The sequence below is a fragment of the Paroedura picta genome, chromosome 5, assembly GCF_049243985.1.
Source record: "Paroedura picta isolate Pp20150507F chromosome 5, Ppicta_v3.0, whole genome shotgun sequence".
NCBI classification, from domain to species: domain Eukaryota; kingdom Metazoa; phylum Chordata; class Lepidosauria; order Squamata; family Gekkonidae; genus Paroedura; species Paroedura picta.
Window position 1 is genome coordinate 12,948,304 of NC_135373.1, and position 16,230 is coordinate 12,964,533.

A 16,230-nucleotide genomic window follows, 5' to 3' on the forward strand; every position below is an offset into this window, starting at 1 on the left:
CATCAAGAGGCGTGAAGTGCCTCCCGACGCGTCAGGCCGCCGCCACGCGGAACATCGCGGCCTGCCCGGCCCAACTGACTGACCCAATTGACCTGTGCGGTTGGTGGGTGCTCCCTGGCCGCCGCAACGCAGAACATGGCAGACTGCCCGGCCCCACCGACTGACCCGCCAGTGCCACCGGAACCGCCAGCAGCAGTGGAGCCGATGGACTTCCAGAAGTCCCTACCATTTTGGTCCCTTATCATATCCATCTTTGCATGAAACGTTCTCTTCATATCTCCAATTTTCTTGAAAAGATCGCTGGTCCTCCCCATTCTATTGTTTTCTTCTATTTGTTTGCACTGTTCGTTTAAGAAGGCATTCTTATCTCTTCTAGCTTTTCTCTGGAATTCTGCATTCAATTGGATATATCTTTCTCTTTCTCCCTTGCCTTTCACTTCCCTTTTCTCCTTAGCTATTTGTAAAGCTTCCTCAGACAGCCATTTTGATTTCTTGTATTTCTTTTTCTTTGGGATGGTTTTAGTTGCTACCTCTTGTACAATGTTGTGAACCTCCGTCCATAGTTCTTCAGGCACTCTATTAGATCTAATTCCTTAAACCAAATGTCACCTCTACTGTATATTCATCAGGGATATGATTTAGTTCATACCTGAGTGGCCTAGTACTTTTCACTACTTTCTTCAATTTAAGCCTAAATTTTGCAACAAGAAGCTGATGAACCACAATCAGCTCCTGGTCTTGTTTTAATTGACTGTGTAGAAGTTCTCCATCTTTGGCTGCAGAGCACATAGTCAATCTGATTTTTGTGTTGACCGTCTGGTGAGGTCCATGTGTAGAGTCGTCTCTTGGGTTGTTGGGAAAGAGTGTTTGCTATGACCATTGTATTGTCTTGACAAAATTCTACCAGCCTTTGCCCTGCTTCATTTTGTACTCCAAGGCCAAACTTGCCTGTTATCCCGGTTATCTTTTGGCTTCCTACTTTAGCATTCCAATCCCCCATGATGATAAGCACATTATTTTTTGGCGTTGCTTCTAGAAGGTGTTGTAAGGCTTCATAGAACTGGTCAACATCATCCTCTTCAGCAGCAGTGGTTGGGGCATAGACCTGGATTACTGTTGAATGGTTTGCCTTGGATTCGAACTGAGATCATTCTGTCATTTTGGGGATTGTATCCCAACACTGCTTTTCCTACACTCTTATTTATTATAAAGGCTACTCCATTTCTTCTGCGAGATTCTTGTCCACAGAACAAGAACAAGGGTTGTTTCAACCCTGCTAGAAACCAACAAATTTACTCCAGCAGAAGGGTTTTATGACCTTCCCCCTGCTCTACCTGTAAAGGTAAAGGTAAAGGTATCCCCTGTGCAAGCACCGAGTCATGTCTGACCCTTGGGGTGACGCCCTCCAGCGTTTTCATGGCAGACTCAATACAGGGTGGTTTGCCAGTGCCTTCCCCAATCATGACCGTTTACCCCCCAGCAAGCTGGGTACTCATTTTACCGACCTCGGAAGGATGGAAGGCTGAGTCAACCTTGAGCCGGCTGCTGGGATCGAACTCCCAACCTCATGAGCAAAGCTTTCAGGCGGCTGCCTTACCACTCTGCGCCACAAGAGGCTCCATGCTCTACCTGTAGGATAGTGAAAATTGGGCAACAGTTGGGAATAGCTCTCTTCTGCTTGGGTCCCTTATCATACCCATCTTTGCATGAAACATTCTCTTCATATCTCCAATTATCTTGAAACGATCTCTGGTCCTCCCCATACTATTGTTTTCTTCTATTTGTTTGCACTGTTCATTTAAGAAGGCATTCTTATCTCTTCTAGCTTATTGTGACAAAGCAATACAGATTGCATTAGAGCAGTACTCAGGTCTGACAGCAGAAGAAAAGATAAATAAGTTTTTAAAAGATGAGAACCCCCCAAACCTACCTATGTCCCACCAAATTCTGTGCTGTCACCATTAAGATGCACAAAAAATTCAAAGGGAAATAAATCTTTGTGCATTTTTTATAATATTCATATATGTACAAATTTTATGTAGATTACTATTTAATTAAGATTTTATGATTCTTAGTTTTAAATGCATTGAACATTTTACCTTGTATGTTGATATCTCAGCGTTTATTGTACTGGTCTAAATGACTATAAACAAAGTGGCGGTGGTGTTGTATGTTGTCTTGGGCTGTACAGGGGAGAAAGTTGTCTAATAAATGTTTTAAATAAATTAATTCCAGTTGATCACACACCTTTCATCCTGTCTTCCCATCAATGACTTAGTTGCTTTTGTCCTCCTTGTCTCTCCTCAGGGAACGTGGTGAACGGCACCATCGCTCGGCAGATGGTGGACATGTTGGTGGAATCCTCCAGCAATGTGGAGATGATCCTCAAGTTCTTTGATATGTTCTTGAAGCTGAAGGACATTGTGGCTTCGGACGCCTTCCGAGACTACGTCTCAGACCCACGTGGGCTCATCTCCAAGAAGGATTTCCAGAAGGCAATGGACAGCCAGAAGCAGTACACCTCCTCTGAGATCCAGTTCCTGCTCTCTTGCTCGGAGGCCGATGAGAACGAGATGATAGACTACGAGGAGTTTGCCAGCCGTTTCCAGGAGCCTGCCAAGGACATTGGCTTCAACATCGCGGTGCTGCTGACAAACCTCTCGGAACACATGCCTCACGACAACCGCCTCAAGTCTTTCCTGGAGCTGGCCGAGTGCATCCTCAACTACTTCCGCCCCTATCTGGGCCGCATTGAAATTATGGGCTCCGGCAAGCGCATCGAGCGCATCTACTTCGAGATCAGTGAGACCAACAAGACCCAGTGGGAGATGCCCCAGGTGAAGGAATCCAAGCGCCAGTTCATCTTCGACGTGGTCAACGAGGGGGGAGAGTCCGAGAAGATGGAGCTCTTCATCAACTTCTGCGAGGACACCATCTTTGAGATGCAGATTGCAGCTCAGATTTCAGAGGAGGAGGGTCAGGAGGAGGAAGAGGAGGAGGACGAAAGCGAAGGGGCCGAAGGTGGGGAAGCCGAGAAAGCATCGGCACCATCAGAGGCCTCCTCGGCCTTTGGGGAGTTTGTGGAAAGCGTCATCAGCTTCTTCCGCCTGTTCACCTACCGCAACATCCGCCGGCAGTTCCGCAGAATCAAAAAAATGACGTTCAAGGAGATGGCCGTGGGGATTGCCACTTTCTTCTACACGGTCTTCATGGGGATCCTCTTCTTTTTCTGCAACGTCTTCAAGGGGATCTTCCTGCTGATCTGGAAGACGCTGTTTGGTGGGGGTCTGGTCGAGGAGGCCAAGAAGATCACCATGACTGAACTGTTGGCCAGCATGCCCGACCCGACGCAAGACGAAGTGCATGGAGACATTGCCCCCTCCGAGGAGGTCGAGCAGACGGCAGAGGAAGGGGAAGAGGCAGAGATGGCAGAGCCTGGCAAGGAAGAGGTGCCCGCAGAAGGCGATGAAGTCTTTGGCGTAGACTCAAAGAAAGAGCATTTCCGGTCTACGGCCCCTGATGCTCCAGGTGGGCTTGGGGATATGGGAGACACGACCCCCGTGGAGCCCCCGACCCCTGAAGGATCTCCCATCCTCAAGAGAAAACTGCTAGTAAGTTTTGAGGTTGAGGGGGTGTCTTGCGAAGGAGATGTAATTTTCATTTTATTGTTTCATGATTTTGATATATTTCCTGTTATTTATCATGTAAGTTACATCCTTGCTCTCTCCCAAAGCATTGTTCACCCCTCCCCCATATTTTCCTCACAAGGTGGGTTAGGATAAGAGGGTTTTGACTGGCCCAGGGTTACCCAGCAAGCACCCACAGTGCGAGTGGGGATTCAAACCTGGGTCTCCTAGATTATTATCTATTGTGTGGCGCATGTGTCATGCAGCCAGGAGATCCGGGGATTGTCTGGCAGCCAGGTGAGGAACGTTGGAAGGTGGCTTGCCACTTCCTGCCTCTGTACAGTGACCCCTGGTGTTCCCTGGAGGTGTGTGGCCCCTCGCATTCCTTGGGAGAACTCAATCAAAGTCCTTGGAGGCCTCCGGCTTGCGTGGGCTATCCAGGTCTGGGCAGTCTCCCAGGTACTATGAGGAGTCTTCAAAATGTTTCTGCACTTTTATATTTTCGTTGGAAACCGTGAGGATGAGAGGAGGAGTACTTGGTCGTGTTTGAGAGTAGGGTTGTGTGCTTGGGCAGCCGAAGTGGTCGATCCAGCCTGAAGCAGCTAGGCTGGAATGGCCGCTTTTGCGGCCAAAACACATAACCGTATTTGAGAGTGTCTAATAACTAGTCTCTCTGGCAAGCCGGCTGACCGGACCATTTAGCATAAGAGCTCTCGTGCTGTGGTAAAGAAGGCTACAAAATCTATAAATTGCACCAAATAGGAACAACGTTCTGTCCTACGCTTTTTGTGGACGTCCGGAGCACTCTGCATCCCTCACGCTAGTACAGCCGTTTTCGATCATTTCAATCCATTCAGAGATGACTCTGCGAGAGAAACCTTTATCCCCTGGCTGAGCACATATGCGGAGATAAATTTGTGCTCCTGGCACACCCCCTGCCCACAAAAAGCGAAGGACAGAACGTTGTTCCTCTTTGGTGCAATTTATAAGTATCGCAGCCATCTTGTAGTTCAGCGCTCTTAACCACCACATTACGTTGGCTCTCAGTGTTGTGAACTCCTGCAGCTCTGGCTAGATGGAATGAGGAGGTGATTTGGAGGAAGCCAGGAAATCTCAATCCCCCTTACTCCCCAATTTACAAAAAAAGAAGCCTTCACAGTAAAAGTTGTAGGTTAGTGTCTCCAGTCTGTTGCTGGAGAAGACAGTTCCTGTGTCTTTGCAGAAGGACTTCACCATCTACTGAAGATGGAGGAAACAAGTTGCATAAAGCAGTAGTCCCCAACCTTTTTATCAGCCGGGACCAGTCAACGCTTGACAATTTTACTGAGGCCCAGCGGGGGTGGGGGGTAGTCTTTTGCCAAGAGACGTCACCACCACCACCTGAGCCCCTGCTCCACTTGCTTTCCTGCTGGCACCGCTGACTTCCCACCACCCGCTGGAGGGTGCTGCCAGCAGCAGCTGTGCAGTGCCACGCCGAGGGGGAGAACCAGCCATGGCGGCCGCTGTAGAGCACCAAAGGTGAGCTGGCAGCAGAGTGGCAGGGCAGCCCCTGAGGCAGCAGCCGGGGAGAAGGATGAGGAGGAGCCGCGGCCCGGTACTGACTGATCCATGGACCGGTACTGGTGTCTGGACCGGGGGTTGGGGACCACTGGCATAAAGTACTCCCTATCTATATCAAGCCAGTGAGACGGTCCTGCCAATCCAGTAGGCACATTCTTCAGTGAACCCCCCCCTGCCCCCCCCACCTCTGTAATGGTAGAGCCTAAGAACTCCCCAACTATCTCGCCAGCCTTTCTCAACTTTTTTACCATGGAGAAACCCCTGAAATGGACTTCAAGCTTTGAGAAACCCCAGAGGTGGCATAATTGTGCAGAATATGGTTGGGAAGCAGAGCTGTGGACACGCCCACCCGGGGCCCCTCCCCTTCCCACCCCCTCCAGGCCCATCACTGGCCATTTGGAGAGAAGGAGTGGATGGGTCGATATGACCATATATGGTCACATCTGATAAATGTTTAACACATTTTTAAAAATTAAAAATTAATTATCTTCTATCAATTTGGGAGACACTTCCTGGGCCATCAAGAAACTCCAGGGTTTCATAGAATCATAGAATCATAGAATCATAGAGTTGGAAGGGGCCATACAGGCCATCTAGTCCAACCCCCTGCTCAACGCAGGATTAGCCCTAAGCATCCTAAAGCATAAAACCCTGGTTTCATAAAACCCTGGTTGAGTAAGGTTGCGTATGGCTCGTATATTCCCCGTTTCTGTGCCCGTTCACACGAGAGACCCAAGGCTCTGGTGTTCTGCCTGTATTTCTGGGTTCGCCCTTTGTGCCAAACACGCACCGGTTTTCTTCTGTCCCCTCATGGGACACCAATTCAACGAGCCTGCCTTCTCTTGAGGTGTCTGCTCACCGGTCCCTATTCTTGCAACTCTCAGGTTGAAGGGGAAGAGGAAGTTGCACTGGAACCAGAAAAGATCGAAGAACCTCCTGTGGAGCCAGAGAAAGCAGAGTGAGTACCTTGCTAACATGAGCTGGCTTCAGTGCAGGGCAGGCGGCAGAAAGCAATGCTGGAAGAGCGGAAAACATCCACAGGGTGGGCTATGAAAGGCCCACTGTTCCTTATTTCGCCCTTGTTTTATGGAAACCAGGGTTCTAGCAAACCTCTAAGCATTGCTTCCAGGAGGCGACCTTGGAGGAAAGACTTTGACTTCTTTGCCATCCAGAGGAACTGGCTGGCCCCTGGGTGAGACGGGAGGCTGGACTGGATGGGCCCTCCCTGGTCTGACCCAGCAGGGCTCCCCTGATGTCCTTAGGAAGGCCTCAGCCTCCCTGCCCTGTGGCTGGCCCTCCAGAGGAACTAGGTGGCCCCTGGGTGAGACGGGAGGCTGGACTGGATGGGCCCTCCCTGGTCTGACCCAGCAGGGCTCCCCTGATGTCCTTCTGAAGGCCTCGGCCTCCCTGCCCTGTTGCTGGCCCTCCAGAGGAACTGGCTGGCCCCTGTGTGAGACAGGAGGCTGGACTGGATGGACCTTATCTCTGATCTGGCCCAGCTGGGCTCCCCTGATGTCCTTAGGAAGGCCTGGGCCTCCCTGCCCTGTGGCTGGCCCTCCAGAGGAACTGGCTGGCCCCTGTGTGAGACGGGAAGCTGGACTGGATGGGCCCTCCCTGGGCCCTCCCTGGTCTGACCCAGCAGGGCTCCCCTGATGTCCTTAGGAAGACCTCGGCCTCCCTGCTCTGTGGCTGGCCCTGCAGAGGAACTGGCTGGCCCCTGGGTGAGACAGGAGGCTGGACTGGATGAGGCCCTCCCTGGTCTGACTCAGCAGGGCTCCCCTGATGTCCTTAGGAAGGCCTCAGCCTCCCTGCCCTGTGGCTGGCCCTGCAGAGGAACTGGCTGGCCCCTGGGTGAGACGGAAGGCTGGACTGGATGGGCCCTACCTGGCCTGACCCAGCAGGGCTCCCCTGATGTCCTTAGGAAGGCCTCGGCCTCTCTGCCCTGTGGATGGCCCTCCAAAGTAACTGGCTGGCCGCTGTGTGAGACGGGAAGATGGACTGGATGGGCCCTCCCTGGTCTGGCCCAGCAGGGCTCCCCTGATGTCCTTAGGAAGGCCTCGGCCTCTCTGCCCTGTGGCTGGCCCTTCAGAGGAACTGGCTGGCCCCTGGGTGAGACGGGAGGCTGGACTGGATGGGCCCTCCCTGGTCTGGCCCAGCAGGGCTCCCCTGATGTCCTTAGGAAGGCCTCAGCCTCTCTGCCCTGTGGCTGGCCCTCCAGAGGAACTGGCTGGCTCCTGTGTGAGACGGGAAGCTGGACTGGATGGGCCCTCCCTGGTCTGGCCCAGCAGGGCTCCCCTGATGTCCTTAGGAAGGCCTCAGCCTCCCTGCCCTGTGGTTGGTCCTCCAGAGGAACTGGCTGGCTCCTGTGTGAGACGGGAAGCTGGACTGGATGGGCCCTCCCTGGTCTGGCCCAGCAGGGCTCCCCTGATGTCCTTAGGAAGGCCTCAGCCTCTCTGCCCTGTGGCTGGCCCTCCAGAGGAACTGGCTGGCCCCTGGATGAGTCGGGAGGCAGGACTGGATGGGCCCTCCCTGGTCTGACCCAGCAGGGCTCTTCTGGTGTCCTTAGGAAGGCCTCGGTCTCTCTGCTCTGTGGCTGAACCGCCAGAGGTACTGGCTGGCCCCTGGGTGAGAGGGGAGGCTGGACTGGATGGGCCCTCCCTGGTCTGACCCAGCAGGGCTCTCCTGATGTCCTTAGGAAGGCCTCGACCTCCCTGCCCTGTGGCTGGCCCTCCAAAGGAACTGGCTGGCCCCTGTGTGAGACAGGAGGCTGTACTGGATGGACCCTCCCTGGTCTGACCCAGCAGGGCTCTCCTGGTGTCCTTAGGAAGGCCTCGACCTCCCTGCCCTGTGGCTGGCCCTCCAAAGGAACTGGCTGGCCCCTGTGTGAGACAGGAGGCTGTACTGGATGGACCCTCCCTGGTCTGACCCAGCAGAGATCCATAATTAAGGACATAATAGGTAAGCACATTGATGAACTAAAGCTATTGAGCATGAATCAGCATGGATTCTGGAAGGGAAGATTTTGTCTCACTAACCTTTTTAGAGTTCTTTGAGGGGGTGAACAAACAAGGGTGATCCAGCATATGCTGTTTATCTAAACTTCCAGAAGGTTTTTGATAAAGTTCTTCATCAAAGGCTCATAAGTGTGATGATGAAACACTCTCTGTAAAGTCTGGTGTGATAGTGAACCAACTGCAGTTGTTAATTCTATAATTTTAACTTTTTTGTACTGTGATTTTTATTGATTTTATTGTATTTGAAATTGTGTAAACCTCCCCGAAACAGTATTCAAGAGGTGCAGTATATAAATACCTAAATAAATAAACAAGCAAACAAACAAATAAATCTTGGCCGGAAAGCCATAGGAGACATCTAGCTAGCCTCTTGGGTCTCAGGATGCTGGAGAGATGCGCCATGGGTCTGGACCCAGAGGGCTGTGCTTACATCCCCCTTGAACCCACTGGTCTTTCCTCTTTCCTCCTTCAGCGCTGAAAATGGGGAGAAGGCAGCCAAAGAGGAAGAGGAGGAGAAAAAGGAGGAAGCAGAACCCAAGGAGGAGGAAGTGGAGAAGCCAGAGCCAGCCGCCAAGGAGAAAAAGAAAGTGACCCAGCGGGATAAGAAGGAGGCTGACGAAGGAGGCATGGAGTTTTGGAATGAGCTGGAGATCCAGAGGATAAAATTCTTGGTAGGGGCTGTGGGTAGGGAGGGGGCTTCACCACTCAACAGTTGTGTCCACATGCAACAGACTTAAATTGGTATTAGCTGTCTTTCCCTCTCCCCAAGGAACTCTGAGAACTGTAGTTCTGTGAGGGTGGGCAAACCTGTACTATTGACACTGTTTGTTACACCCTTGCCAGCCCTACAGCTACCAGTATTCTTGGGAGCAGGCCAGGTGTCCACAATAGTCAAACAGGTACAAATCCGAGGTCACTTTAGAGATCAGCAGGATCATGCTCCTGTTGGTCGCAGCTCTGGGTTGGGAAATACCTGGAGACTTTAGGGCGGGAGAAGGGAGTGGGCAGGATTTGGGGCAGTGGAGTAAAATGCTATGGAGTCCCCGCTCCAAGGCTGCCATTTTCTCCAGGGGAGCTGATCTCTTTTGTCTGGAGGTGAGCTATAATTCCATGGGATCCCCATTAATCTCATGGGGACCGGCTCCCCTCGAAGGAAACAGCATTGGGGTCTCAGAAGACTAGCTGCCTGTGGGTGGTCTTGAGTCATCCATTTGGGGTGGGAAGGTGTGCAGGCTTGGTTTGAGAGCTTTCTCTTGGCCCACACAGTTTTTTCCCTCCTGGAACACATGGCAAAATTTTTAAAAACTAAGGAGAACACGCCTCTGAGCACATGCAGAATGCATTTTGTCACGAGTCTCACACCCCTGGGATTCATGAGCTGCCGGTTTCAGTGCTGACATCTTTTCTTTGCTATTAACAATGGCGGCAGGACCTGTGGCATGCCACGCCAGCCCTGGGGACTGGGAGGAGCGGACTGAGCTATCTCTGTGTTTTGTTTTCAAAATGAGTTTTTAGTCCTCGAGACTGTGAAGGGAAGCTCTCTAAGGCCCGGGAATCAATCTGTGTATGCCAAGGTTGCAGAATTTTGTTTTCTCCTTGGTCCAGACTGAAGTTGCATCCTGTTGGCATAAGAATTCGGGGCTATGTCTTTTTTTTCCTTTTCTTTTTTTAAGTGTGCTTTGCTGTCTCCTTATCCCACCATTCTTCTCTTCTTCCAGAATTACTTATCCAGGAATTTCTACAACCTGCGCTTCCTCGCTCTCTTCTTGGCTTTTGCCATCAACTTCATCCTGCTCTTCTACAAGGTACTAATGCCTGGGGAAGACCAGCCTGGCAGAGTCCCATAGTGTAGATTGCTGGGGGAGGGGGTGGGGTGGGGAGACAGAAATTTGGGGGAGGGAACAATTCTTCCAGGTGGTTAAGCAATAATGAATTTGTGTGAGGCAAATGTGGAAACAAGAAAGTTTACTAGTAGCTTCTACTTCAGGGGTGGGCAAACTGTGGCCCTCCAGATGTCCATGGACTTGTAGTCTTGGCTCCTCCTCCTTGTGGTCCATGAACATCTGGAGGGCCACAGTTTGCCCACCCCTGTTCTACTTGAATGCCATCAAAATAGGTTGCTGTTTCTCCTGGAGATTCATTGGGAGAATCACAGAATTTTATCGTGTCCAACAATCTGCAAAAAGGTCCATACATCTTTACAGAGTGTTTGAGTATGTAGTTTTTTGCTGCTTGTTGGACGCAATAAATATCTTTAATTCTCCCGATGAAGCTCAGGGAGAAATTATTTCCGGAACAGTAACAGATTTTGTTTGCATTCAAGCAGAAGCTTGGGTGCTTTGGCTGCCCAAGCACCCAACCCTACATTAGTACGTTTTCTTGTTTACACTTTTGTCTCGCACAAACTCCTTATTGTTCAGCCTACTCACCGTGTGGCCACATTTTGCTTTCTTAACCTCCATGGAGTGGCTGGGGATTGCCTGGGATGATAACGGATCTGCAGGTGACAGAGATCAGATCCCAGGGAGAGAATGGCTCCTTTGGGAAGTAAAATCCTTCCCCTCCCTAAACCCCACCCTCCCCTAGGGCTCCACCCCCTCAAATCTCCAGCCAGATTCAGATTCAGAGTACCTTTATTGGCATAAAATTGCAAAGCATAAAATGAAAATTTCAAACAGTTTCAGATGTAAAATCTATCATAAAAGATTTTCATTTAAAATTGCCAGTAAAAACTTTGCTACTTTTATAATAGTTGCTGTGTCCCTCACATTTAGTATCATTTTAATCCAGTGTGTCTTGTTAACACAGCTGAATTTCAATTTCTTCAGATCTCCAGCCAGGAGCTGGCAAACTTAATCATTCATACAAGTGGAAGCGCCAGCAGAAAGAGCCTTCCACTGGAGCAGGGGTGGCCAAACTGGAGCTCTCCAGAGTTCTAGGGCTACAGTTCCCATGAGCCTCTATCATGTGCTGGCAGGGTCTCATGGGAATTGTAGTCCATGGGCATCTGGAGAGCCACAGCTTAGCCACCACTTCACTGGAGGAAAGTGCCACCATTTGCAGAATAGATGCCTAAGGATCTCTGCCTCCCATCCCAGTCCCTTTCACTTAACACAGATGCAAGGATATTTACAAGAGCCTTCGGCCCAGCACCTGGGCCACGCAATTCAGTGGAGAACTGGCTCTTGCCAAGCCTTGGGTGGCTTGTTCCAACCTGGTCCCCTCTCCCTCGGCTATTCCGCATTCCAGGTGTCAGACTCCCCCCTGGTGAGGAGGAGTTCGAGGGCTCTGGGTTCGAAGGGGATCTGGATGCGGGCGCTGGCTCTGGCTCTGGCTTCGGTGGGGACGACGACGGCGGGGATGGTAACGGGGACGAGGACGACGAGGACAGCGTGGTCTACTACTTCCTGGAGGAGAGCACGGGCTACATGCAGCCGGCTCTGCAGTTCCTGTCCATCATCCACACGCTGGTCTCCTTCCTGTGCATCATCGGCTACAACTGCCTCAAGGTGCCGCTCGTCATCTTCAAGCGGGAGAAGGAGCTGGCCCGGAAACTGGAGTTTGATGGCCTCTACATCACGGAGCAGCCGGAGGACGACGACATCAAGGGCCAGTGGGACCGGCTGGTGCTCAACGCGCCGTGAGTCCCCCTCCGTTTCGGGGGGGAGGAGCCAAGACCTATCTATGGTCCTGCCTTCATGCCATCTCCAGGAGCTTTTTAAAAAAAGTTCCCCATAATTCAGTGCTGCTAGATTCTGGAACTGGGCAGGTCCATCCAAAATGTACCCTTCTTATTATTTCTATACTAGTGTTAGGGCATGCCAGGTGCCTTTTTACCACTGAGAACCTCCTGAAACAGTCTTCAGGCTTGGCGAACCCCCAGACGTGATATCAACAGGCCACACTTCCCTGACACACCCCTGGGAGTCACATGTCCCCAGAAGTGACATCACGCTCTCCCCCTCCCCCCCCCCCACTAGAAACAGCTCTGGGCTGGGGCAGGCAGCCACTGCTCCATTGCCCCCTGCCCCCTCTGTGCAGTTTTGCTTCTCTGGACTCCAGTTGGTACCACAGGCAACAAGCCTCAGCCATCCATTGGCCATATTGGAGGGGAAGGTGGGTTGACATAACCACATAGATGAGCCTTTAGCAACTTTCTTTACCATTGAGAAATCCCTGAAATGGACTTCAGGCTTTGAGAATCCCCAGAAGTGGCACTATCATGCAGAATATGTTTGGGAAGCAGAGCTGTGGACACGCCCACCCAGGGCCCCTCCCATTCCCACCCCCTTCAGGCCTATCATTGGCCATTTAGAAAAGGGGTGGTTGACATTACCACATATAATCATATCGCTCAATAAATGTTTAAAAAATGATAACAGCATATAAAAAATTAGTTTACGCCCACCCATTTGGGAAATTTTTCTAGGGCTGTCAGGAAACCCCATTTTCACAAAATCCTGTTGAGAAATCGTGTAGGAAGGTTGCTGCCCCCTTCCCAGTGAGTCTGAATGGGACAGGAGAGCAAAAGCCCTTTCTCCGTAGCTGGGATATCCTGGAGCAGGGTCCCTAACCTTTTCCAGCATGCAGGCACCTTTGGGATATGGACATTTAGTTTAGAAAGACAGAGCACTCTGCAAGCAGGAGATATTTCTGGGTCTTACTTTTTTGGTTTCAGGTAGTGTGCTATTTGGTATCGTTCAGTGGCTATCTAAGCAGAGCCCTGCTTGTTCACTGGAGGCATCCTGGGGTCTAAATATGAAATTAGGAGAAATCAACATCCCCTCCTCAGTCTTCCATAGGCACCTAGCTAGGAAACAGGGTAATGTTGGGCTAGCTGAACCGAGCTGTTCAGAGGGCAATGCCAGGAGACAGACTTGACAGCGAGAGAAGGGGAAGTTGTGGGGTGGCTGGCTGGGTAACTCCACGGAGAGGGGGAAAGGAGGAAAGAGCCTTAGGGGAGGAGGGATGGTGAAATGGCTCGGCATGTAAAGCCCTGATGGGCATTGAGGCAGGAAGGGGAGATTTCTGTTCTTATCTAACTCTCTGTTTTGCCTCCTTTCCAGGTCATTTCCAAGCAATTATTGGGATAAATTTATCAAGAGGAAGGTGAGATGTTTTACCACTATCAAGGGTGGAGGAACATGGGGAATTCTCAGGAAGAGCACAAAAATGGGCTCCTTCCTTCCTTCCTTCCTTCCTTCCTTCCTTCCTTCCTTCCTTCCTTCCTTCCTTCCTTCCTTCCTTCCTTCCTTCCTTCCTTCCTTCCCTCCCTCCCTCCTCCCCTCCCTCCCTCCCTCCCTCCCTCCCTTCCTTCCTTCCCTCCCTCCCTCCCTCCCTCCTCCTTCCCTTCCTTCCTTCCTTCCTTCCTTCCCTTCCTTCCTTCCTTCCTTCCTTCCCTCCCTCCCTCCCTCCCTCCCTCTCTCCCTCCCTCCTTCCTTCCTCCCTCCCTCCCTCCCTCCTTCCTTCCTTCCTTCCTTCCTTCCCTTCCTCCCTCCCTCCCTCCCTCCCTCCCTTCCTTCCCTCCCTCCCTCCCTCCCTCCCTCCTTCCTTCCTTCCTTCCTTCCTTCCTTCCTCCAGGTGCTGGAGAAATATGGTGACATCTATGGGCGGGAGAGAATTGCGGAGCTCCTGGGGATGGACCTGGCCAGCCTGGAGATCACAGCACAGAACGAGAAGAAGCGCGAACCAGACAAGTCCCTTCTGACCTGGTGAGAGCGGGTGGTGAGGATGGGGTGGCTGGTGCTGCTCAGACGGTCAACATTGTGAGTGGGAGCGGAGCAGGGAAAGGCTCTCTTTCAAAAGCAGGCATTCATGTTTTATCCAAAACAAAAGGGAGAACCTAAAAAGGTCAACACAAGGGAAATAAACTTAAGCCTATGCAGAGTGGAACACAGTATTAAAAATACAGTACCAGTATTTATTAATCATGTTAAGAATCCAAGGATTTTAGCATAGCCTCACTAAAATCAATGCATACATGACATAGTAATGGCACCACTGACCAGTCATGTTCAGCGTTACCACCTTTGTCAATGGTCAGGCATCAAAGAAGACCAACATACACAAAATACACAATAAATACAATAATTGTTAGAGCCAGTTGGGTCCTTTATGTTAAAAGATATATTCAGGACACTATGGACCTATAGTCAACTCTGTGGACCAGTTGGGCAATAAAACTACTTTAGGCCTCTAATATTTTAAAACAGGCCCTGGTCAAGGCAAATACTTTTCAGGGTCCAGTGTCTGGTAATCAGGAGCCTATAAACGTGACACTTCTGCAAACGGCAGAGTCCTGACACAGTAGAATGACTCCTTTTTTCGAATGCCTTTCCTAATAAGCATCTGATGTAGGCGCCAACCTTCCCCTTGTTCTTCACCATCAGCGGTGTTAGATCCAAGGGTTCAGAGACTGGGAGTTCATTTCAGCTGTTTATTATGACCCCAGCGTGATGGGACAAGAGGCAAAAACTGAACGAGGGGACCCCTCCAACAGCCCCAACTTGTATCCCAAACAGCACAGTAGATCTTCCAGCCAGAGCACACAAATGGTCAGTTTCAGCTTAAACTGACAGTATCCAGCAGCCGGGATCTAGCCGCACATTGACTGATGACAAAGCAGGATTTCGGTCCTGCCCCATTCCTCAAGCTCGGCCCTCAGCAGATCTGCAGTCACAATGAGCAGTGCCCTCAATCAGCATACAGGAGCCCATCTCTGCAGGGAGGGAACCCCCCCCCCCAACTGTAGCCATCGATTGTCAAGCAGATAAAGGGTGTTGCCAACTTCTTTGCAACCACCAGGGAAGTCCGTGGTTGCTACACAGAGGCAGGCGGAGGCCAACCAGCTCTGCACATCTTTTGCCATGAAAACCTTATGAGATCTCCATAAGCCGCTTTATGTCAGCAGTAAATTGCCAGCAATTTCCACCACCACCACCACCACTGTTTTGTCTGTGTCTGATTTCGGCCTTTTCATGTGTCGAGCCAATGCAAACCTGGGCTGGGGATGGAGTGCTGTAGCCGCCCTGCCTCCCAGAAAGCATAAGTGCCCCACTTGTAAGCTCAGCTCTGCCCCTTTAGAAGTGCACCTGCTCTGTACCCTTGGTGCATCAATGCCCGTGATCCTGGCTTCCTCCTCATCTTCCTCTCCCCATCTTCCTCAGGATCACTTCCATCGACATCAAGTACAAGATCTGGAAATTCGGAGTGATCTTCACTGATAACGTGAGTAGGGGGATGGATCAAGATGGGTCTCTGTGTTAGTCTTGTCCAGGGGTAGTCAAACTGCGGCCCTCCAGATGTCCATGGACTACAATTCCCACGAGCCCCTGCCAGCAAATGCTGGCAGGGGCTTGTGGGAATTGTAGTCCATGGACATCTGGAGGGCCGCAGTTTGACTACCCCTGGTCTTGTCTATAGCAGGATAAAAGAGAAAGAACACCTGAACGGCTAACAAAATGCGTGGCAGGGGAGGAGCTTCCATGAGTCACAGCTCACTTCTTCAGATACAGCTAGAATGAGAATCCATCTGTCCTTTATTTATTTTATGTATTTATTGGTTTTTTAACCCGCCACTCCCACACAGCGGGTAACAACATCTAGTCCTCACAATTAATTAAATCCCACCTGTAGCGGCGTGAGGTCTTACCAGGGCGGAGTAAAGCAGTAACATCACCTTGTGTGATCGGGACATTATACTTCTTTTAATGCAGCCCCCAATTGCATTTGACTTTTTAGCTACCGAGTCACACTGCTGACTCATGTTCAGTGTCTGGTCTACTAAGATCACCAGATCCTTTTCACCCATACTACTGCCAAGAGAAGACTCACCTATCCTATAGTAATGCATATGATTTTTCCTACCTAAACTTTACACTTTTCACTATTAAAATGTATTTAATTCATTTTAGCCCGGTCTTTCAGCCTGTCAAGATCATCCTGTATCCTGATCCTGTCTTCTGATGTGTTTACTACCGCTCCCAGTTTAGTGTCATCTGCAGATTTTATAAGCACCTCCATTCCTTCAT

The 16,230-nt window shown here is 50.8% G+C and overlaps 1 protein-coding gene across 8 annotated transcripts in view; it reads left to right on the forward strand.

The window, feature by feature from the left end:
- RYR1 (ryanodine receptor 1) overlaps positions 1 to 16,230 on the forward strand; it is a 241,827-nt gene that overhangs the window by 208,101 nt on the left and 17,496 nt on the right. For 7 of the 8 annotated variants that reach the window (XR_013230906.1, XR_013230910.1, XR_013230908.1 and 4 more), the window contains 8 exons: positions 2,308 to 3,611; positions 6,071 to 6,144; positions 8,673 to 8,871; positions 9,919 to 10,005; positions 11,450 to 11,840; positions 13,267 to 13,309; positions 13,781 to 13,911; positions 15,367 to 15,427. Coding sequence is in view for 1 of the 8 variants with exons in the window: in XM_077336555.1 (XP_077192670.1) it covers positions 2,308 to 3,611; positions 6,071 to 6,144; positions 8,673 to 8,871; positions 9,919 to 10,013; positions 11,457 to 11,840; positions 13,267 to 13,309; positions 13,781 to 13,911; positions 15,367 to 15,427 (2,291 nt within the window). In the remaining 7 variants the exon portion in view is untranslated. Of the gene's footprint in view, positions 1 to 2,307; positions 3,612 to 6,070; positions 6,145 to 8,672; positions 8,872 to 9,918; positions 10,014 to 11,449; positions 11,841 to 13,266; positions 13,310 to 13,780; positions 13,912 to 15,366; positions 15,428 to 16,230 lie in introns of all 8 variants that reach the window. The other variant, XM_077336555.1, reaches the window with a different exon arrangement.